This window comes from Pristis pectinata, chromosome 1, assembly GCF_009764475.1.
Source record: "Pristis pectinata isolate sPriPec2 chromosome 1, sPriPec2.1.pri, whole genome shotgun sequence".
NCBI lineage: Eukaryota > Metazoa > Chordata > Chondrichthyes > Rhinopristiformes > Pristidae > Pristis > Pristis pectinata.
Genome location: NC_067405.1, coordinates 47,837,485 through 47,862,387, shown reverse-complemented (window position 1 = coordinate 47,862,387; position 24,903 = coordinate 47,837,485). Strand labels below are relative to the sequence as shown.

The following is a 24,903-nucleotide window of genomic DNA, read 5'->3' as shown; positions in this document are numbered from 1 at the left end:
GGATGGGGACAGAGGGTCAGGGGAAAGGTGACCACCCAGAAAATCTTGTCCCCACCCCACACCCCCCCCCCCCATTCCATAATCAACAGTTTTCAAACAACACTTTGTCCTTTCGTTGCCAGCGATCTGTTTAACTGCTTCGTTCAACTCAGGGCAGCTCAGTTCCACTGAACGCGCTCAAACCGGGTATTGGAACCCCTCCACTATGCTTTGGAATGGGGCGTTAACGTTGGTTTTAGGTGGCCACCTAGCTGTTTGAGGTAATGGACCCATCAATCAATCATCGGGCAGGACTTGGTACAAATGCCCCCGCTGCTCCGGGCTCAACCCTGCAGAATGTCTGCGTGACCATTCCTCAAACCAATCTATTCCACTAGTTGACCAATTGTTTATGTCACTAAGTTCCCCGATATCGGCGCTAAATTTCAACCCGTCACTTTCCTTGCGGTTTTAACTTAAACTAGTCCGGTTTACTGTTCCCAATAATCGCAACCAAGGTGGGCCTCCGGTCACCCTATGGTCGCCTTCAAGCGTTCCTCGCCTTTCATGACGGTGCGACTGTCTTGTGTGGACACATCTGCACCTTACTCTGGTTCTACAGTTGTGGTTCAGCCTCCCTCCCCGCTGCGGCAGCGATTACCAGGCACTAGTTCCCCGCAGCTCCCGTCACAGGACCACCGTTTACCCCATCGCCAAGGCTGCTTCACCATCTGAGGACATCATATGCAACTTCTAGCTAATGGGTGAATTGCTTTCATGTACTGATAGCCAATTTAAACGATGATTTTCCCTCACCCAATTCACTGGATTCATAATTAATCAAAACTGTCAAACTGGCGGTGCTGGTTGTTCGGAACTCTGTAGTCCATGTTTTAGAATGGGTTGAATTTGCGACCTACACCACTTGAGCACTTTTGAACCAACTATACATGACCAAGCATGTCTGCTTGCGTAATGTGCTTGTTCCAGCCACAGCCCTGTTTTTCTCCCAGTTTCCCCCCTATCCTTCCGATAACGTGTGTCCTTTATATTTCCTGCCATGTGCATGTAAAAACCTCGATTTTCAGCGCTCGACAATTTCCGTACTTAACGTCCCTTGGGATTATTTTACTGGCAACCTCAGGCAGGTCCAGTCAAGCACTGGTTGCTGTAGACCCAACCAAGCAACCACCTCAAATGTCCATCCTTCTCGGCCGCCCTACCATCCAGCCAGGGGGCAATTTGGCCAGTTACTTTCACTCAGCATTCCCAGCTCTGCTAACGGACAGGATATAGGCTGCCCCTTTCATTTGCTCCAAAATCATTTAAAAATAAATTTACTCTTTGCTTTCCTCTCAGCCTTTCAATCGAATGATTGAATACTATTTTCACTCAAGACTCTTTGCCCCAAACCTATCGTCTGCAAGGTGAACGAACATCTCCGAGATCACAAGCTCCTTGACACATTCTTAGAAGACAAAAGCAAGTCCAGCTCTGATGGTGACGCTTTTAAAAAAAGTGACGGATGCCTGGAATGCACTGCCAGAGATGGTGGTGAAGGTAGATACGAGAGACGTTTAACTGACTCTAAAACAAGCACATGAATATGCGAAGTCGGAAGGAATTAGTTTAATTAGATGTTATTCACTTAATTTAGCACATTGTAGGTTGAAGGGCCTTTTAACAGAAGATCTAAATGTGATACCATAAAGAATGAGTAAAGGTATAGTGCAAACTCTGGGGGTCTCAAAGTCTTAGACCCATTGCTAATCGCAAAGGGAGACAGAACAGGCAAAACGATTTCAGCCACTTCTAGAAACAGCTCCTGCCTTAGTTACCCAACTCACTGCAAGTTTTCAGTAGCTTGAGTGCTTCAGTCGATTTATCAAGATGGTTCAATGTTCTAGTTGTTTGCCTATCTTCAATGTTGTCGGCTAATTTGACTATCTTAGATATCATTGATGTTAATGTGTAGTCCGAAGAAGCTTGACAGTTGGGTCAATATTCGGCAATTCCATATGCACTCTTGTAATCATCAGTATTCGTTTCCATTAACAAAACTGCCCGTTTGACTAAACTTTTGACTCTTTCCTCCTCCACCCCCCCAACCCTGACATCTAATACCTTTTAAAAATCAACAATCCTGTGAATATAACAAAATATGACCTTATCCACTTTACCTCAAGCGAGATAAATAAAGGTAGTTTACCTAATTACTAACGTTTGCAAGTACATAGGCAATTACTTGTCAACTGCTAGTTTGAAATAGCAACACCATGTAACAGGACCTCCCAGACTTCACACACTAATGTGGCAGTAAACACTTTAGAAATACTAATGTTTCTCTTGGTTAAATGCCACTTAGCTATAATTTTATGACTATTTGAAGACATTAGACCTACAAAAACTGTAACCATTTAAAGAGTGCTTTATATTCTTCTGCCAGCACTGTTACAGCATTAGGTCACAATTCTAATTCAAAATTCTGACAAATCTCATTTATCTCTTTGATTTTTGAGATAGAAGACCAGATGAGCTTTCTTACCAATTTTCTCTTGCATATTTTATCATGCCATTTACTTGTTATCTTCCACTCCCACTCCTTTTGGTGGGTTGCCTGAAGGATGTATTTTCTTCTAGTATTCACGTATGCTCCCATTCAGCTGTTTAAGGCTGGGAGATTAATTACGTGTGTATATATTAGATATATTCATTAAGTTAGAACAATGATATTAGAGATAATCAGGACAGTTCAGCAAAATATACTAAAAAGGCGATATTTAGATAAAGGAAGTCAAAAGACATGGATAAGTCCTCAGGTTCTGAGACAAATAGCTACTGCTAACCCCATATTTTCATGGTACATTGATAATGGTGATTTGAAGTTTTTAAACTAATAAAAAGGCAACTATAAGCAAGGAGATGACTGTTAGCCAGATCCATTTAAAATGAAAATTTAGATTAGTGGGTGTTCAGCACCTGGTTTCTGAGAGGTTACGTGCTCCTGTTCGATAAGAAAGTCATCTGCAGCATACTTGACTGGGTTGCAAAGCTAGGTGTAATGGCAAGGAGACAATGGTCTGCAAAGGTGCAAGAGAATTTGATCCAGGAAGAGCACAAGTAAATTCAACAGATCTTTGAACACCAAATTTAGAGATTATGGACGAATGGCACATTGAGAAAACGGAAGACAGCAATTGGAGAAAAAGGGCAGAAAATATAAGATCATCTCTGATCATATCACTGCAAATCAGGACTGGGGACAATGCTTATAACCCAGGATTACCCATTTTGAATCAGAGCAGATACAGATGGATCAGCTATTTCAGAATGGTTTCTCCTAATTAGATCACCAAAACTATTCAATCTTTAGTGAACAAGATTTGACATGCACACTTATTCCTTTACCTTAGTGTAAGTAACCAATTGTCAAGTGATTGTCAAGTGCCCAAAATGTACTATTGTATCAACTTGTTCTCCAGAGAGAATGTAAATAGATGACATTTGCCCCTTACTGTTACATGTTCCACCAGTTTAGTAATTTGTTAGGCTGGCTTTCTTCTGTAGGGAATGGTTATTCCATTCATCTGTATAAAACTGTCACTACAGTGAAGTTAATGGTTTCTTGCAAAGCTAAAAAGCATTTTAACCAGTAACCAAACAAATAAAAGCAAAACATTTCATCCTATTCCAGTAAAAGCAAAATATTTAAATGTATATACTGTATGTGCCCAGCAGCATGTTTAATGATAAAAATGCAATTAGAATAGCTACATTCAAAATTAGCCACGTTAGTGTTGGCCAACCTTTTTTAAATTTATTAACTTTTCTTCTGACATCCATTTGGCTTCTCAAGTTGACTGTTCTTAGATGTTGTGCCTCACAGGTGCAAGTCCAGGTCTTCCTATCATGCAGCTCAATGATTTTTGAAAGCAGTCAAAGGTTGTTAAATCAGAGAAGATTAGGGTTTGGTTGATTGGGGAGGTGGGGGTTGGGGAGGAAAGGAGGAAGAAGTGGGAGGGTTCAGAGCAACAGCAAAGAAACAAAGGTCTGAACAATCAAACAAATACTGCATGATCCATATTACTTTTGCAGAAAAACATTTTGGGATATTTTCCAGTTAATCAACTATTTAAAATAGATAAATGAAATCTGAACTGAACACAAGTGCTTCTTTACAAGGGATGCAGTTCGGCAATAATGTAGCTTGCATTTCGTATTAGTGTATTATGACAAAATTTAATGCTGCATTGCAAATACAACTCATGGTTGAAAATACCTTTTAAAGTGGCTCATGGGGAAGGCTTGACTGACCAACCAAATCGATCTTTTCCTGTTCACACTAATGGCTGGTTTTCATTAGTGTTTTGACACTTAAATCCTAGTTACATGAGCTATAGACATATTAGGCAGAATTTGCTTGGGCTTGTACTCCATTGGCTGGAGTAAAGCTCTAAAGGAAGACAGCTGTGGTTGTTGAGAGGTCATTGCAGGTGTTCCTCACAAGTGTCCCAGGCCCAAGAGCATTCAGGTCTTTCCATCCATCACAAGGTCACAAGTAATGATTGTATCATGAGGAATGCCTCAGAAAATTATGCAGAGAATACCCATAGGTGTGGGCTGGTAAGTGGCACACATACCAGGCAGGGAGCATTCTGATGACACCAATCACCTGTCCTCAACATTTAATTGCATTCCATCTGAGCTTAAACCAATAATAACCTAGGTCATTGACCAGAAAGTTAACTGGAGAAGCAAGATTAAAATTGTGACATTAGGAGGTCAGAAACTGGGAATACTTGGCAAGTGACTTACCTCTGCCCTCTCCAAAGCCTTTTCAATGACTACAAGGCAAAAAATGTGGCAGTTTGTAACCGCATCCAGGACAAAGCAAGTTATTTGACCACCCCTTCATCCCCAACAGTTTATACCAACTGCAAGAGGCACTGAAGTTACTCAAATCATGCTATTCTGACAGCACCTCCCAATCCTGTAAATTCTACCACCAAGGACATGGGAACTTCACCCTTGCAGTTCCTCTCCAGATGCTATACTATCTGGTGTTGAAGTATATTGCTATTTCTTCATCAATATGAAAATAAAACCCAGGGATCCTAATCTCAAACATGGTGGATGTTCTTTCATCCCCATCATGTAGAGCAATTAGGGATGGACACTGAATGATAGCTTAGAGTTGTCAATCACTAAAATGTACATAAACACTTACAGCAGGAAGACTGGATTATCTCATATGCATAAATGCACTACCTCCACTCTCCCTGTCCAATAAATATTGGAAACTGATCAGTTCAGATCTGTGGAATGTGAAGTACAGTAAAACCAATTAGCAGATTTCAGCAGACTGATTATCCACAAGAACAAAAGATCAAACCACTACACAGGAATGGTATTCCATCTTCTGGAGAGTTGAAACAAAAATAATATTCAAGTGATTGAAGTGAAGCCCTATGAATAGTGCAACCTTCTGGCACTGCACATTCTCCAATGGCTGTGTAGTCATGTCAGTATCAGTTACTTTGTCTTATGTCCCATCTCATTCCCTCAATGCTTGGGATATGACCCATTTGTTTCTCCCCCCCCCCCCCCCCCCCCCCCCCCACAAGTAATTGAATCACTAAATGGGGGGGAAAATCCATACTCTGGTTCCTATAAAAAAATGAAGTTCCAACAAGCCCACCCTGACTCACAGAGTACGATTATGAAGATCTCCTTCAACTTAGGCACGTGAATACATTATAGAATAGAGTACTTCAACAAAACCACCTAACTCCTCAAAAGAGAAGTCCAGTGTTGAGATGGGAAAATGCTGGTTGTGACATAAATCTTAGAAATGCAAAAGTGGATTGCAATGCTTATCCCCATCAGTAGTTAACATGCCAAGGAAATGGACATACAGCTATGTGGCCAGAGCTAGTGTCTGAAAGGGAAGGGTAGCTATCCTCCAGGTCCTGGTCAATATTTCTCAAATTATTAAAATATAAAAACCTTTGTTGGACCTTGTATTAAACCCAGCATTCCATAGTGTTCTATAGTCATTGAACTGCCAGAACTGTTGACTTGTAGGATAAACAGCATACCACCCCCTCTCCCAGCACATTCTCAGTAATGCAAAAATATGCATTTCATTGTGTTTTGATGTACACGTGACTAATAAATATCTTGCATCTTATCCTCTCCCAATGCCACCAGCTTTTCTACCTCACTTCCTGCTTGGGAATGGGAAGCAAGCGACAGGATATAAACTGTAGTAAACCAGCTGTTGAGTTTTATTTTAGAAAAGAGAACATTACAGCACAGTACAGGCCCTTTGGCCCACAATGTCATGCTGACATTTTATCCTGCTCCAAGATCTAACTCTTCCCTCCCACAAAGACAAATGAATGAGAGAAATGGGGGGCCATCCAAGAGTCTCTGAGATGTCCCTAATGTATCTGCCCCCATACCTTTGCTGGCAGTGCATTCCACACACCCACCACACTAAGAGCTACCCCGACACCCCCTTGTATCTTCCTCCAATCACATTAAAATTATGTCCCCTCAGGTTAGTCATTTTTGGACTGGGAAAAAAATCTGACTCTCTCATCCTCCTCCTCTCCAAGGAGAAAACCCATAGCTCACTCAACCTATCCTCATAGGACGTGCTCCAATCCAGGCAGCATCCTGGTAAATCTCCTCTGCACCCTCTCTAAAGCTTCCATATCCTTCCTTTCATGAGGTGACCAGAACCAAACACAATACTCCAAGTGTGGTCTAACCAGAGCTGCAACATTAACTCGCAGCTCTTGAACTCAATACCCTGACTAAAGGACAACACACCATATGCCTTAACAACCCTATTGACCTGTGGCAACCTTGAGGGATCTATGAACATAGACCCCAAGATCCCTCTGTTCCTCCACATTGCTAAGAGTCCTGCCATTAACCTTGTATTCTGCCTTCAAATTCAATCTCAAAGTGTATCACTTCACACTTATCTAGGTTAAACTCCAGCTGCCGTGTCTTAGCCCAGGTCTGCATTCTATCAATATCCTGTTATAATCTACAGCAACCTACACTATCCACAATGCTACCAACCTTTGAGTCATCTGCAAATTTACTAACCCACCCTTCCACATCCTCATCCAAGTCACTTATAAAAAAAAATCACAAAGAACTGGGGTCCCAGAACAGATCCCTGTGGAACACCACTGGTCACCGACAGAATATTACAACACAGTACAGGCCCTTTGGCTCACAATATTGTGCCAACATTTTATCCTGCTTTAAGACCTATCTAACCCTTCCCTCCCACATAGCTCCCCATTTCTATCATTCATGTGTCTGTCCAAGAGTCTCTTAAGAGTCCCTACTGTATCTGTCCCCACAACCTCTTCTGGCAATGTGTTCCACACACTCACCACTAAAAATTACTGACACCCACTTATATCTTCCTCCAATCACCTGGAAATCATGTCCCCTTGGCCAGGGAGGCCATTGCCTTCCTGGGGGAAAAGTCTCTGACTGTCCACTATCTATGCCTCATTATCTTGTACACCTCTAGCAAGTCACCTCTCCTCCTCCCCAAAGCTCTCCTTTTGCTTTGAGTCTGCAAAGATCTTCCCATCAGATTGTGTACCAAATGCTTTACTAGGTAGACTGAGCATGAAGTGGAGGGATCTGACTGTTCTAACAATCATATTATGTTTTAAACCTCACAGATAGTAATTTAACATAATGGCAGCATTCAACACCAGAAGGATATGGATTCAAGTCTTACCTCACTCTAGAACACAAATTTGGTCACTACTTCAGTAGAGAAGTGATGCCAATAACTGGCATTTTCAAGAGGAAATTGAAAACCATTATTTGCTCTGATTTGGATTCTTTCCATCATGTCTTTAGCAGCAAGTTTAAAAGGTCCTGTCCAACATTTGCGTACCTCATTAATGTACAAATTTATTTACCTTCACTTCTACTTCTTTAGCCATAAAGTGCTTTTGGAACAGGCAGATGTAACTAGCATGCTTGTTCTTTCCTTCAGTTAAGAACACAGGAGTGCATGTTTTTTTGAAAGCAGTGCACAATACCAGCATGTATTGTTGAATGGTCACTGCAAACAAAGTAGTACTTATGACAGGAAATTCTTGAGGGGCAAGGGACTGCCAGATGTAAAATTTATGTGCTTGGCTTTAATTTCAGTTGTACAAATTACTTCCAAGTGACAAACAATCCTCATCCTACCTTTTAATGAACAACCAGTCAGAAGATTGATCCAAGCATTCAGGCTGCACTTAATGGTTTACCATGAATATTTGTAGAGGGAGTTTCCTTTGTCAGATCCATGTGGAATGTTTTGATTTGTGTGTTACATCAAGTTGGAGAGTGAAATAACAATAATTGGAGGCTGAAAAAATTATGCATAGAATTGCTGTACAAGAGTAAATACAAAAATAAATTTTGCACCTGTCAATTCTGCATATAAAATTATATACTGTACATTTCTTTAACATCTACAAGGATAATGTAAAAGCAGCATTTAGGATCTCATTTACAGTTTATACAAATTGATTAAAGAATTCAAAACCTCAAGTACATTTGAGCGTGAAGTCTGAATATTTTCTAGTATAGCATTAACAAGACAAGGGTCAAAAACCTTTTATTAAAAGCAAATGTAATTTTGGAAGACACCAAATCCAGTGATAGTAACATGCAATTTCTGCAAGTAAAAATCTCATCTTTGTTCTACTTCTATTAACTTCCTTGTAAATTGTACAACAATGTACTTGCTTTGTCAACATGTTGCAGGCCAACAGGACAGAATGCAGATTCATTACCGATTCACATGTTTTGAGTAAGAACTGTCTGTAGAGAATGGAGTACATGGTTTCATTACTATACCTGGTTGTGGAATGAATCGAACCTTGGAGTTACCATTTATGGAAAGAAAAATGTTACCATAGTTAGAACTACAATTTTCACCAATCTTACCACTCTTGAAATTGAGCATTACCGTACTTGTCACAGTAAAAGTGGAAGATGACTTCTTAGCCAATCTGTAAATTAAGCAGATCAGTTATTCTCTTGATTTAATCCAAAAGAATGAATTTCTCCTGTTTATTAAACACATAGGATAAAAATCAAACCTTACCTACACTCAGCACTTTCCTTTCAGGTCTGCCTGCTAGTCCTATTACAAGAGTTTATGCTGCCCTGTTGTCCCTTTTAGTAGCTATTGCTGAGTTGTTTCGATAGGTTGGAGACTCTTCCTAGACTCTCTTCCATACTTCAGCTGTCATTCAAGGCCAAGCTAGCCATAGATAACGAAGTTGCCTAACAGCACAGCATTCTGCTTTTCCTTCCTCTTGGAGATGTGGCTCTTGCTCCTGCCTTGCCATTCTTTAATTATGCTGACTTGTCCAAATTCAATATGGCTGCAGTGGTCCTGTCTTAGTGGATCTCCATGTTTCACTGTGCTAATGTAGGTTGACTGCAGAGATGCATAGCTTTTTCAGTCCTCTTACAATAGATTGTACCTGTAGCTTGGGGAATCTATTTCTAGAAATGATTTACAAGTTTAATTTTAAATACCTTTGAAATGCATGCAATTCTGTTCACTCTCAAATCCTATTTATATTGGTATATTACATTTGAAAATATCAGCTTATGATGCCCTCTACCTGGAAAATTCATAAAATGGAAGTTACAAGATTCTCTCATTTAAGTTAATGCATTGAGAATACTGCTCAATTTCACATTCAATGTCAAAACAAACAGTTTCCATCAAAATAAAATGACATAGCAAAATCATGTAGTGGAATGGCAGCTTATGATGCTATCAGAATCAGTCCAAGGAAAACACTTGCTTAAACCCATTATTCCCATCAATAATGTCAATTGCTACAAAACATTATCAATATCTTGGACTATTGCCACAACCCCAAATACAAACAGAATAAAAGTTGCAGGATGGAATCAAATAGTCAAGTCTTAAGGGACTTTGAGACACAACCATTGAAAGATCACAAGATGCAAGCAAACTTGAATTGTATAAAATACAATTAAACTAGAATAAAAATATTGTCATTTAATGCAGCTCTCAGATTTGTTACAAAAGCAAAAAAGTGCAATACCTGGTGAAAGTATCTCATGCTTCTGTAGCCATTTCCCCACATCATTAAGCAAAAGCCACATAGATTTTACATCTAATGAAGAATATGATCCTATCCAAATTTCAAGGAATTTTGCATCCTAGAAATCATATACATTTGTCTCTGATAATCAAACTAGACATATGGTCTTTCATTTCTCCTACAATTCAAAGATGGTGGAAAGAAATTAACCAGCCCAGACAACCAATACCTCCCAATTCATAAGTACTTTGAAACATTTTGTACTGCAATTTCCAGCAGATTATGTTTATCACATTAAAAGTATTTCAAATTAAAAAGTGCTTACTAGCCTTCTATACAAATTATACCAACAGCATCGTTTGCACAGGTTGAGTGGCTCTTTGAATTTCAAGATCATTTTTTTTTAGCTTAAAATGTTATTTTTCCCTTATGAAGTTTGCTGGACTGAATAGATTAATTTAAGCTAGAATTTACAGTAAACTGCAGTATTAAGACAGCTAAAAATTAAAGAGTACCTGTCTTGATTTATAATTAAGGAAAAACTGACTACACAGATCATTTAGTTAAAAAGTTCTTATCCTTTTTATTCCCAATTTGGCTACCACAAATTACATGGCTCAACAGCTATGGTAATGAGGGAAATAAAGACATTGCTAGAACATAGTTTTAAAAAAAAACTCAGGAATTTACATCTAACAGCAACTACATTATAACAAACAACTGCACTTTTTGCAAATCTCTCTACAGGAAACAGTCCTGAACAAGAAATGATCTCATGTTAATGCTGCAGTAACTTTTCTGACTACTGGACCATCGCTCTTCCTGTGGGCAGCCTTTACAATGAACTTGGTCGATATTCTGTCTCAAAGTAACCTGCAGCTTTCCTGACAACTCCTGGCTCATCCTCTCCTGCTAAGAACTGTTGCCTGTTGAATGATACAGGATAGAATGGTTATTTATTGCACTGTGTATTACAGATACTACGCTTTCATGGAATTGGCATTCAAGCTCACCTTTTGGTAAAATGAGTTTAGTATCTTCTACCGTAGCCACCACTTCCACCACCACCACCGCCGCCAGAGCCATAACCACCTTAAAAAGAAAATTGAAAGACTTTGCTTTAAATAGTGGCAAATGCAAACAAGTGTAATATTTCAAGTTTTCAATTCAAAAGACATTGCTTCCCTTTTACCACCAAGAACAAAGTCTGGAACACACCAAGAAATATTTCCAGTAATTAGGATAGATCAATAGTCAGGTGCATTTTCCCCAGTGGGTAAAGCAAAATAAATGTCTCCATAACTACCTCATATGTACATGCAACATAGTGCTACTGAACAAAACTACACATTTTCCCCCTTTTTATTTTGAAAAATTCAGTTTTCCTTTTAGTTTAAGACCAAAGGGTCAAACAGCTTTTCTTATTCATAAGAAAAGCTGACCGAGAACTAATACAATGACTTCAAATTCAAAGTTTTAATACTCTTACGCACCACCATAAGGACCAGGGTTACGCCCATAATTGCTATTCTTCATGGGTCCATAATTTGACGACTGGTTAGGATAGTTTCCAAAGTCATTGTAGTTTCCACCTCCACTACCACCAAAATTACCTAAAAAAAAATCAAAAAGTGACATTAGTTCACTTATATGCATCCTTTCTTTTAATCCATATCAGTCAAAAATCTTACCTCCAAAGTTTCCACCTTCATTGTAGTTGTCGTAGCCACCACCACCATATCCTCCTCCTCCACCACCACCACCTTGGTTGCCAAAACCTGGGCCACCACCGCCATATCCTCCTCCTCTACCACAGTAACCATGGCCACCTCCAAAATTGCCACCTGAAGAACATTAGTAGGTATTTATATTAAAACCCAAGAACTGATGCTCTCCTTTGCCTAGCCTTTCTGCACCATCTTTCCACCTAGGGGTTGGTTCTCCCAGTCACAGCTAACAATCTGTTCCAAACACAAATTAAACAAGTGGCTACAATTGCACAAGCTTAAATATCCCCTTGCCAATCCTAGCCTCAGCACCTTCCCAACCAAAATTAGGATCTTAATTCTTGTTCAGCACCAATAATTGGAATCATTGATGTTAAACCTAAAAATGTTATCTTCTGGGAATATTAGGTGGAGGTGGTGGAAGCCAATTTGAGAACCTGTGAAGAATGTTACATCAATACAAAACACATACTTCAGTTTTATTCTGTATAAAATTTAAACTGTTCCTTCAGCATGGTAGGACATCTTAAAATTAAAAATATACACAAAAGATTGTTCTGAATGCATCTAAGGTTAAGCATCATTGGGTGTTGGCTTTGCTTGTGTAAGACAGCTCATTGAATTTGAGTCAGTGTTGAGGTATTTCACTGGTACTATTAGGTAGTGAATTCCAGGACTGATCCAGCAATGAAGGATTAGCAGTACATTTTCAAGTGCAAGTTTGAGGGAAATGTGCAGGTAGGTGTCAGAACATAGGAGAGATCTTTGAATGTGAGACAGACAGATTTGTTACCTCCAAATGAAACAGAACACTGCAAACAACTACTCATGACAGAGGAAGGATTGATTAAGCCAAATGTTGCTTTGAGATCAAGGATTTGCTTCCAACAGCCACAAGCATATTCCTCAATATTTTTCTTGATTAAAAACTGGAACATTCACATTTCTGGTAAACATTGCACTAACTGTCTAACTGACAATGCCGAGGTGGTGGTGGTGTGCTCATCCAACCAACTCCCATCTTTAATTTTACTGGGTCTCTTCATTACATCAAGATAGGATTTGGCTATTGTTTGGTAATGGGCAGTCACTTATCTCCCCCAAATTTCAACTCGTCTATGTATGGACCAAGTCCATGATAGAATGAGTGGTTTTGGAAGAACAATTTTTGAACACTTTTTTGCAGTTAATAACTTTCCACCTCTGATAATTGACTGTAGATTTCACCACCCCTATCATACATAAAACTAGATGTCTATTATGAAAGTCAAGGACTACAAGCACACAGGCAAGCTGACAGCTGCAATCCAGAGTTGGAAATACATTGCCATTCCTCCATTATCATAGGGAATAAATCCTGGAATTCCCTACCTAAGAGTAGGTGGGAGTCTTTGCACCAAATTTTGGTAGTAGTCAAGAAAGAACTTACCTCCACCTTTAAAGGAGGTACTAGTGGCCTTCAAATGAATAAATGCTTAATACACCAGAGTGAACTGGTCCTGCTTTGTTTTTGCAAAAAACAGAACTGAAAGCTTTCTGCATTGGTAAATACCAATACTACAGCTATTCTGGAACAAGTTGACAAGAGGTTTGGCTGGTTCTAGACAATTATTTTAGCACAATAGTTAGGTTCTTGCTGTTTAATGCATGCAAGGTGCTTAGCCATCCCAGTCAATTGAACTGATCGAAACATGGCTCCAGATGGCAGAGAGCATGTAGCATGGTTTGAGATAGAATGAGTATCCTTTTGTAATCAAATGCAAATTTGAGTTGACAGCCTTTGCTACTGGTGAAAATAGTTTATAGAAAACAACTGCCTCAAGGGAATACTCTCAGATTGAAATTGAAAGATCAATGTAAAATGCAAAATATCAGTATTTTAAACCTCAACTCACCATCACCAAATCCATTATATCCACCACCACCACCTCCGCCTCCATAATCATCCCTGCCACCTCCAAAGTTTCCCATGCCTATAGGGAAAGACAGTAAAAAGCTGAACAGTTCACAAATTATCTTTACGATTTCCATTCCAGACCTTTCCACCCAAAGCTGACAAACTGCTCAGACGAAATGGATATATTAAATATTCAAATTATGTTTACAGTTATGAACTGCCGAATTCCCTACACTCCCAATTTCTCCAGTGGTTTGGAAAACAGATGTATCACTAGTGTTGAAGAAAAATTGGCTGTGGAGAAAGTTAGGGGGCAAAAAGAGAAGATTCAGTGCTACAGAGCAATTTAGCTCAACATCCACTCTTAAGAAATCAATTACAAGGCACTTAGAAATTCAAAATAAGATTAGGTGAGGCTTTATGAGAAATTGCTTTGAGGGAGCTTGCTATAGATGGGGGAAGCACCTCCACACCTAGCCAGTTTCCTTTGACTATCTCCTTTCCATTATTTTAGGACAAAGCCAACTGTTTAGGAAAGCCAGACTGGAAATTGAAGGATATGCAGACAGGTTGCAAGACTGGACTCAAGGCAGGAGTCCTTAATGAGTGGCACAGCAAGCCTCTTGGCCTACCACTTAGTGTTCTTGAACAATAAATAAGAGTTAGATTCATCATAGAAGGTAACACATGTACATGGAAGCCAGACACTTGTGCAGTCCTAAGATATTTACTTGTAATGTGTTCCAGTCATCCAAATTACACTGACCAAAAAACAAAGATACTTACTCTGGTAAACCCAATGCCCTGGGGCAGTTTGGATTTAAAGTTTATAATTACTCAAAAGCTTTTTGAATAGCATTGTACAAGTTCACCATGTTAATTCTATACAAAGACCCACAAAGAATGGTAGGGTCCTATGAAATTGAGGAACAGAGGCCCTTTGGTGACCAAAGGTGACAACGGATAGATATGGTGACATAGGGGATGCCTATCTTATTAGGCAAGTGTGGAAATCGCATTACAAATGTGTAAAGTTTTTGTTAGACCACAGCTGGAGTATTGTATGCAGTGCTGGTCACCACACTATAGGGAGGGATACAATTGCATTGGAGAAGGATTTGCCTGGGATGGTATCCTTCAGTTACATAGATACTAGATCTGTTTTCAGTGGAGCAGAAGGGGCTGAGGGGGACCTAACAGAGGTATACAAAACTGAGGGGTATACTAGGAAACAACTCCCAAGCCCCCTCCATGCCCCCATAGCAGAAGAGTCTAAAATCTAGTCCAATAGGGCTAGGTTAGTAGTAGAGGTGATTGGAGAAGAATTCTTTAACCTGGTGGTTGAAATCTGGAAAGCACTGCCAAAGTGAGAGGGGAAGGCAGGTATTCCCACATTCAAGTGCAGGTAAATGTAATTAGTATAGGTGGCAGCTGGTCAGCATGGTCATGGTGGGCAAAAGAGCCTGATTGTGGTCCATGTCACTCTCCTAGATCAAATCTGAAGGCTTTCCAGTAGAAAACATTTTACCTCTGCCGCCAAAATTCCCGCCTCGATTAAAATTTCCTCCTCCATTTCCACCACCGAAATTTCCACCACGATTCATGAAGTTACCAGGGTTACCGCCACCTCCAGAACTACCACGTCCTTAGAAAGGAGACAGACAAAACCATTAACTTAAAAAAAAAATCATTCTACACTTCTTTCCTTCTCTTTATTTCCTCCACATACCTCTCTGACCGGAGCCCAATCCCTGCATCTCTTGTCGTGAAAGTGCTTTCCTCACTTCGCAGTTATGTCCATTCACAGTGTGGTACTTTTGAACTAAAATTAAAAAGAATAAGTTAATTTTCTTTCCAAATGCCACAATATTAGAAAACCAACTACACAAATTGGTACAAGGAACCATTACAGACAACCCAATTTCACAGGAGGCAACCAGCATCCTGTGTCAATGGAGGGCATTTAAGAGCTCCCAATTTATCACCATTTTTTCCCCTTGGCTATACATCTGAAAAGCAGTCCTCCTGTGTATATGTACTTGTGCATATGACAAACTCAACTGACAATCCTAGCAGTACACTCCAGATCTTTTAAATCTGGGGGCTGGGGGGGGGGAGGAGGAATGGATTTCCCACTATACCGTGTGCCAAAATTTTTAAATTACAACCTCCAGTTACCTACCCATTTCCCCAGAGGAAACATTATCAAATCCTCTTAATATTGATTTTAGTAGTGTTCTGAAACATTAACTTTGCTTGAGAGCAATCCCAGCTTCTCCAGTATGGTATCCTAACCAAAGCATGGTGTCTAGAATTCTACACAATACTCAACAAGGTACTCTTTAGTGAAGGGCTACAAATTCACTGCTTCTCACCCATTTCAAACTGCCAAAGTAGCACCATTTAGATTAGACTGCCTCACCATATTGTTCCTCTTAAACAGCATTAATTCACATTTATTGCATCTGTCTATGCCTACCTTAAGTCTACCATTATCCACATTATTCAAATTATTAAAAAATTGAATTACTTGCAAACTGCAATGTTGTACTCTTACACCCAAATTTATATACAAGAAAGCTCAGTCCCAATACCAACACCAAAGCTCCTGTTAGAAAAACACATTCATTTCACCCACCATTAAAACCCAGATCACCACCACCCCATTACTCTGAAAAGATGTTTTACATATTCCTGAATACTATTGCCCTCAATATATTTATTCTGATTTGTTTAGATGAAGTAGTAAGCCACCATCCCCACCTGCAAACATTTAGACCAAGATCTTAATGCTACACACCAACAATTTTGTCAACGGAGTCATGATCATCAAATGTGACAAATGCAAATCCTCGTTTTTTCCCACTTCCACGATCTGTCATAACTTCAATATTTTCAATCTTGCCATACTTCTCAAAGTAATCTCTTAAGTGGTACTCCTCAGTATCTTCTTTGATACCACCAACAAATATTTTCTTCACTGTTAAATGAGCACCAGGTTTTGTAGAATCCTGTAAATAAAGTTACAATTTAGTTCTCTACTCTTATTTTTAAGCACTATTTATGTTTGCATAAAAGTTAAAACTTGCCTCTCTCGACACTGCTCTTTTTGGTTCTACAACACGACCGTCAACCTTGTGTGGTCGAGCAGACATGGCAGCATCCACTTCTGATACACTAGAGTAAGTCACAAATCCAAATCCCCTTGAACGTTTTGATGGTTCTCTCATCACCTAAAAACAAAGACAACAATTCATAAAAAGGCACATAAGTTAATATAAGGACAGTTTAAGCAGAAATAGTTCCTCAATTATCAATGATCTTTCATTATTAGTTTCTTCCTCCCATGAAATGGAAGCAACATAGATATTTACATAGTATAAAGAAGAAATTTAATCAGCAATAATCACTAATGCCACAGAAAAATAGAAGGAAGCAACATGCCAAATGTCAAAAAGGCACAAGATTCAACAAGAATAATGAAATACAAAAACTGCAGATACTGGAAACCTGAAGTGAAAAAATGCAGCAATTTAGGCAGCATCTGTAGAAAGAGAAACAGTGTTAGGTCAAAGAACCTTCATCAAGGACGAGGCAGTATTTAGGCAATACCACACTGATAAGCCATTCAAATTATCCATGGGGGTGGGGGGGGAGGAGAAAAGAGGAAGACTGGTAGGCAAATCGGTAAACATTTTATGCTCAATACAATCAGATGATAAATATCATGCTAGCTGCTGATCACCACAGCCTCTTGGCAATCAACGTAACAGTTTTCAAGGAAGTAAACTAGATCTACTCATCCTTACATTTCTTGCCCTAATCTTGGCGATGGGTATGCCAACAATTCAGCTTGTTACAAATAAGTAATTCAACCAACAAGATTGCAATAACATTCACATTAGGGGCAAGTAAAATTTCCCCAAAACTACTTTGTTAAAATCCTCTAAAAAGAAACAAGATCAACTGCCACAAGATCCAAACCAGACTTTGACAGATTCCCAAATTCTTTTCTGACACATATGGAAACACTATCACAATATCAGCAGTGATTCAAGAACCACTACAACCCTCCACTCTTCCCCCACCATTCCAGCTTTCAAGGAATGTACCATAATTGTATCCTGGCTCAGGTCACTCACATTATAAAAACAACTAAAAGGCAAGTCAGCTTACAACTTCACATTGAAAATAGTTTTGTGACAATGGACAACAGATGAATACCAATTATAAAAACATTTGGCAAATTGACAGAAGTTTAAATTTTAACAGTTTTTTTTACAAATTAGAAAGCCTCAAGCAAAATGGACAGGAAATAAATCTTACCACACAATCTGTTAGTTGTCCCCATTGCTCAAAGTGCTCCCTTAAACTCTCTTCATTAGTTTCAAAACTCAATCCACCGATGAACAGCTTGCGTATCTGCTCTGGTTCTTTAGGTTCTTGACCCTGCAAAACAAAGTTCCTAGTATGTGAAATCCATACTATGACTGCCAGAACAACATTTTCAAATAAATGAGATCAGGTTGTGACAAGCTCAACTCATGGTGAAAATACAAGACTAAAATGGTGTAACTATGCAATTGAATTACTTCTGCATTGTATCTTACAAGATGGTAAAACAGAAGCAAGGGGCTGAATCATGACTTCCTCTTTACATTTAGGCTCTTACAAAAGCCACTTTGTTGCCCTTTTGATCTAATGTTTGACATTCTAATGGTCAATAGATACAGCATCCCTTGCCTGTTTGGACCACTACTGTTTCAAGCTTTTTTGTTATTTAGAAAGTACTGTTCTTCTTTCTCAAGGGAGAAGGTGGACATTCTATTTCCCTACACTGCTTTCCATATGCTTGTGATGCCCGTTTCTTTAATATCAGATTTGTAACTTTATTCTTTCAGGTTGTTGTTGAAGCATTGGCAAACTTCAATGTGGGGCTTTTCAAAATGCATCAGTAACTACAGTGAACAGAGAACCTATAGCAGATCTAATAACTTCATAAATAGAGATCACACGTTGCATCAAACTATTATTCAGGACGATATGCATTTCTGACAAGTAGGTTCATATCATTCTCCACTACTTAATTCTAAATTGCAGCATGCTGACTGGCTGAAATTTATCAGCAAAGACAAGCCAAGACAAATTTTGCTTACAAAAGAAACATGAATAAATGTATGCAAATGAGAACAGGCCAAGAGGAATTGTTGGTCATGCAAATTCTTTACTAGAAAATCTATAATAACAAGAGGTAGACTATGCCAAGACCTACCAAGAGGAAGGTTACAAAAAAAAGTTCAAAAAAACCTATTTTTAAAAAACACAAGGTAAAGACCTACACGACTTCAGAGGACCATTTTACTTGTACATGGGCAAACAGTGAGAGGCCTGGTGCCACAGCAAGCAGCTGCAGGTCATGACCAGATTCACCATAAATTTATGACAAAGGAACAGACCATTAAACCCACGGCTAAAATACTGGTTAGAACATCTCACAGCATTTAGTCTGTGGCTGTAGGTCTATGCTTCTTCAAATACGCAAATACTTTTTTTAAATGCAATACTTCCACCTCCGTCGCCATTTCAGGAGCAGACTTCCACCATCCTCTGGTTGAAAAATGTGCTAACTGCTTTCTAAATTTTCTACCAATTGGTTTAAGTGCATGCTTTCTGATTATTGACCTTCTCCGGTCTTTTCTACCCAAGTCCCTCACGATTTATACAACCCAAGCCTCTGTATCCTTTGGTAAAGAAAGTCACCCTGCTCTCTCCTCAGCCTTTTCTAGGGACACCTGGGCAAACTGTCTGTACACGGCAGACTTTTTAACCCCAAAGTAAAAGCCGGCCAGCAATTCTGCTGGGAGCCGGCCGGGTACAGGAAATGGCCCCTGCGCTAGGCGCCGAGCAGCCTCCCGCCAGAAACGCCGCGCCGGCGCTCGGAGGGCACGAACGGGCGCCCAACGCCGCTCTCGACTTCTCGCCCGGCGGTGGATCGGGCTCCCTTCCTCCCCCCCTCCCCGGCCCCCGTTCGTCGCTGAAAGGCGAGTTAATAATTAACCAGCTAAGTCACTCGCCGCCATCTTACAAAAGCAGCCGAGCCTCCATGTTACGCGCACGGCACCAAGAGCCCGACAACAGTAAACAGCAGCACCCTCCTGCGGGTCCGAGCACACAGATAAAAGAAAGTCAAACGATGCCGAGCAGAGACCATGAGTGATAACAGCCCGTAGGTTAGTAGAGTTCAGACATCATACTCCTACCTCCATCCCGCACGATGACCGTCCGCGAACCGACCGAACACCAAATAAACGGCGAGCCTTATCGCATCCGGGCAATGGCTGCACCACCGGAGCCCCGCCCTGCCTCCACATCAATCACGCTGACTCCGCCCACCGCCGCATCGCGCCGCTCCCCGTGTGACGTCAGGCCCCGTAATTCCGCCCACCACCACACATTCCAACTGCGCCTTACGCCTAGCTCCACGTCACGGCGGTGCCCCGACCCCGAACGTATCCTGGAGCCCCTGAAGGGTAAGGTCGCCTCAAATGTGCAGGGGGACTGGGTGGTGCAAGGCCCTCTCTGAGTTACATAGAGCATAGAACAGAATGGCACAATACAGGCCTTTCGGCCCTCAATGTTGTGCCAACCTTTAAACCTCGCCTCAGACTATCTAACCCCTTCCTCCCACATATCCCTTTATTTTAAATTCCTCCATATGCCTATCTAGTAATTTCTTGAATTTGACCGGTGTACCTGCCTCCACCACTGCCCCAGGCAGCGCATTCCATGCCCCAACCACTCTCTGGGTAAAAAACCTTCCTCTGATATCTCCCTTGAATTTCCCACCCATTACTTTAAAGCCATGCCTGACTTATGGACACCTGTACCTTCAAAGGAGTTTCCCCCTAAATATTACTAAATTCAAATGAGAACTGTCTTGAAACAAAATCTGTTTACAAGTAACCTCCCTGCAGTAATCAGATACCTCTTGATTGCCAGTCCTGATGAAGGGTCTTGACCCAAAACATCAACTGTCCATTTTACTGTATAGATGCTTCCTGACCCACTGAGCCCCTCCAGCTTTTTGTGTGTTGCAATCAGAAACCATCGTCTCTTGAAAACACAGGCTGTCAGATTCAGTGCCGGAGGCTATTTGAGAGAATACTTTAGAAATTCACAAGCAATGGCCTGCATTGAAACTCATGCAAGGACACTCCATTAAACGATGTAACATCCACTGATACTTCAAGCTCATGGATACCAGGCATTAAACGTGGGACATCCTGATTCTGTGCCATTGTAAGTAAGTAGGGGAACACAATAAATAAATGTTCCAGTTAATTGGTCCTCATCAACAGCATTTATTACAATACTGTGGAGGTATGGTTACTGTATCAAATGATGAGTATTTTCTGACATGGACAAAGTCTGCAAAAATGGAATCGTTCATAACCCACTGATAGCATTCAAGCATCTGAAACTTTGTGACACTATATGATCCTTGATTCCGAGCAACAGTACAAATGAATTTTCAGTCCTATTTCTCTGCCCTGTTAGCAGTAGCTTCTGCTTACTTTACACCTTGAGTTTATATATAAACTAACATATTGGAGTTCTCTGATGATGTATCTAGTAGTGTAGATGAGAGGGAAGTAATGGATGTGGTGTCTTTGGATTTTAAAAAAGCTGTGGATAAGGTTGACAAAACAAGAACAAAAATGCTGAAAGAACTCAGGAAATCAAGCAGTAACTGTTGAAAGAGAATCCAGTCAACATTTTGGGTCAGCGGCCCTTCCTCAGAAGTGGAGAAGAACTCAAAACTCAGAACCAGTTCTGAGGAAAGCTTGCTGACCTGAAATGTTGACTAGTATTGGAGCTCAGGCATTGTGTTCCTACCTCCATTCTGCACGATGACTGTCTTTGGATTGAGACAATGCTAAAGAAATGGTGATTCTTATGCATCTGGGCAATGGCTGCACCACCAGAAAGAGCTCCATCCTGACTCCACATCAATCACACTCATCCCGCCCACCACCGCATCACGCCGCTCCCCATGCGACATCATGCCTCGTGATTCCACCCATCACCAAACATTCCAACAGTACCCTGCCCTCCTCACTGCGTCACAGAGGTGCAGCGACCCTGAACTTACCCTGGAGCCCCTGAAGGGCAAGGTTGCATCAAACGTGCAGAGGGACTGGGTTGGTTCAAGGCCCTCCCTGGGTTACGAACACCCACTTATGGAGCCCCGCATCTACGAGGGAGCTCCCCATAAATATTACTAAATTCAGACGAGAACCGTCTTGGGGAAAAAAACCTGTTTACATGCAGTAATCAGATATTATTGTCTGTTAAAAGCACAGGCTGTCAGTTTCACTGCCAGAGGCCAGTTAAGAGAATTGCTTTGGAAATTCACAAGCAGTGGCCTGTATTGAAACTTGTCCAACAATACTTTTTTAAACAATGTAACATCCACTGATACTTCAGGCCCATGGAAACCAACCATTGAGCATGGGACATCCTGATTCTCTACCATTGTAACTAGATAGGGAAAGACAATAAATAAATGTTCCTGTTAATTGGCTCCCGTCAATAGCATTCATTACAATACTGTGGAGGTATGGTTACTGTATCAAATGACGTGAATTTTCTGACATGCAGTCCTATTTCTCTGCCCTGTTATCAGTAGCTTCCACCTTGTGTTTATATATAAACTAAACATGTTGGAGTTCTCAGTAATATAGATGAGAAGGAACTAATGGATATGGTGTCTTTGGATTTTCATAAGGCTATTGATAAGGTCACATGCAAGAGGTTGTTGAAACAAGAACAAAATTGCTGGAAGAACTCAGGAAGTCGAGCATCATCTGTGGAAATAGAATCCAGTCAACATGTTGGGTCAGCGGCCCTTCCTCAGAACTGGAGATGAACTCAAAACTCAGAACCAGTTTTGAGGAAAGCTTGCTGACCTGAAATGTTGACTAGTATTGGCATTGGTATTGGTTTACTATTGTCACTTGTACCGAGGTACAGTAAAAAGGTCAATTCATTACACAGTGCAGTTACATTGAGTTAGTACACAGTGCAGTTACATTGAGTTAGTACAAAGTGCATTGATGTAGTACAGGTAAAAACAGTAACAGTACAGAGTAAAGTGTCACAGCTACAGAGAAAGTGCAGTGCAATAAAGTGCAAGGTCACAACAAGGCAGATTGTGAGGTCATAGTCCGTCTCATTGTATAAGGGAACCATTCAATAGTCTTATCACAGTGGGGTAGAAGCTGGAGCTCAGGCATTGTGTTCCTACCTCCATTCTGTGCGATGACTGTCTGCGGATCGACTGAGTGACAAAGAAATGGTGATTTTTACGCATGCAGGCAATGGCTGCACCACTGAAACCCCATCCTGCCTCTACATCAATCACACTCACCCCACCCACCACCGCATCACACTGCTTCCCATGTAACATCGTGCCTTGTGATTCTGTTGGGTGATTCTCTCAAACTCTCTGCCCCAAAGAGTTGTGGAGCCAGCTCATTAGAAGTACTTAAAGTGGCACTGGATTAGTTTTTGAAAGATTGGGAGGTTGAGGGCCATGGGGAGTTGAGGCCTGGGATAGATCTGCCTTGATCATATTGAATGGTGAGGCAGGCTTGAGAGGCCTGGTGGCCTAATCCTGCTCCATTTTCTTGTGCCAGGTCTTGGAAGAGATGCAGTTGAGGTCCAGCCCAGCAAGTCTGTGCTTTATAGAGTTTTCCCAATAATGTCAGCAGCTGCTGTGAAACCATCAACACAGTGAAAGATGCCCTCTGGTAGGAGTGCAAACTAGCACATTCAAAGTCCTGATGCAGGGTTTCGATCCGAAACATCAACAATTCATTCCCCCGCCCCCCCCCCACTCACTCCCCCACCCACAGATGCCGCTTGACCTTCTGAATTGCTCCAGCAGATTGTCTGTTGCTCCAGAATCCAGCATCTGCAGTCTCTTGTGCCAAGCATGCTTAACGTTCCAGGACTATGTGCTAGAGAGCACACTGTAGATGGGTACAGCTCTATGGGAAAGAGCCACAGTTGAGGGCTGTCAAGTCACTGCACCCACTTCAAATCTGTGTCAAAACCCCATGAACTATTTGTGTTAGGGTTGTAAGTGAATGATAACTGATGAAGTGATGACAAGATAAGATACCTTTATTAGTCACATGTACATTGAAACACACAGTGAAATGCATCTTTGTGCAGAATGTTCTGGGGGCAGCCCGCAAGTGTCGCCATGCTTCCGTAGCATGCCCACTACTTCCTAAACCTTTGAAATGTGGGAGGAAACCGGAGCACCTAGAGGAAACCCATGCAGACATGGGGAGAACGTACAAACTCCTTACAGACAGCAGCCGGAATTGAACCCAGGTCGCTGGTGTTGTAATAGCGTTATGCTAACCGCTACACTACCGTGCCTGCCGAGATGTTGCATAATTGGTATTGGTATTGATATTAGGTTACTATTGTCACTTGTACCAAGGTGCAGTGAAAAACTTGTCTTGCATACCGTTTGTACAGATCAATTCATTACACGGTGCATTGAGGTAGTACAGGGTAAAAACAATAACAGAGTACAGAGTAAAGTGTCATGGCTACAGAGGAAATGCAGTGCAGGTAGACAATAAGGTGCAAGGTCATAACAAGGTAGATTGTGAGGTCAAGAGTCCACCTCATGGTATTATAGGAATAACATGACTTATTATGGAAGTATGACTAATATTTTTCACAGGGCAGACATGTCAAATACTAGAGGGCATTGGTTTAAGGTGAGAGGGGGAAAGTTTTTAAAGGAGTTTTGCGAGTCAAGTTCTTTTATACAGAAAGTGGCAGGTGCCTGGAACATGCCGCCAGGGGAGGTGGTTGAAGCAGATATGATAGCATTGTTTAAGAAGCATTTGGACAGATACTTGAACGGGCAGGGAATGGAAGGATACGGAGCATATGCAGGCAGATGGGATTAGTTTATAATGGCAACATGGTTGGTGCAGCCATAGCGGGCTGAAGGGCCTATTCCTGTACTGTACTCTGTTTATAAATGCTGACCTGAATGTTCTACATTACACACTCCAATTTTATTATGAATAAAGTATATTTTGAAATAAAAATCAGAGGTGGAGTGATTAAATTCGGTGAT

General features: G+C 40.8%; 1 protein-coding gene across 6 annotated transcripts; it reads right to left on the bottom strand.

Annotated features, from left to right (window-relative positions):
- Window positions 1-7,317: 7,317 nt before the first annotated feature.
- Window positions 7,318-20,122, bottom strand: hnrnpa3 (heterogeneous nuclear ribonucleoprotein A3). 6 transcript variants are annotated; one of them, XM_052041030.1, is made up of 11 exons: window positions 19,994-20,122; window positions 18,060-18,182; window positions 16,823-16,966; window positions 16,534-16,744; window positions 15,463-15,555; window positions 15,262-15,378; window positions 13,732-13,809; window positions 11,801-11,953; window positions 11,603-11,722; window positions 11,123-11,201; window positions 7,318-9,032 (listed from the first exon to the last, which is right to left on the bottom strand). In XM_052041030.1, the coding sequence occupies exons 1-10, from the start codon at window positions 20,102-20,104 to the stop codon at window positions 11,140-11,142; spliced, it is 1,212 nt and encodes a 403-aa protein (XP_051896990.1). In that variant the 5' UTR covers window positions 20,105-20,122; the 3' UTR covers window positions 7,318-9,032; window positions 11,123-11,139. The 6 variants fall into 6 exon arrangements, with proteins under 6 accessions (XP_051896990.1, XP_051896905.1, XP_051897154.1 ...); XM_052040945.1 differs by lacking the exon at window positions 7,318-9,032 and adding an exon at window positions 10,668-11,035; XM_052041194.1 differs by lacking the exons at window positions 7,318-9,032; window positions 11,801-11,953 and adding an exon at window positions 10,668-11,035.
- Between the last annotated feature and the right edge of the window lie 4,781 nt (window positions 20,123-24,903).

Bases quoted from the DNA above. Each gene is read 5' to 3' on its own strand.
- hnrnpa3 (XM_052041030.1), bottom strand. From the start codon at position 20,104: ATGTGGAGGCAGGGCGGGGCTCCGGTGGTGCAGCCATTGCCCGGATGC. The intron at 18,183-19,993 runs GTAGGAGTATGA...TTTGTTTTGCAG, and splicing joins GGTCATCGTGCGGGATGGAG to GGTCAAGAACCTAAAGAACC. The intron at 11,202-11,602 runs GTGCGTAAGAGT...TTTCTTTTTAAG, and splicing joins TAACCCTGGTCCTTATGGTG to GTGGTTATGGCTCTGGCGGC.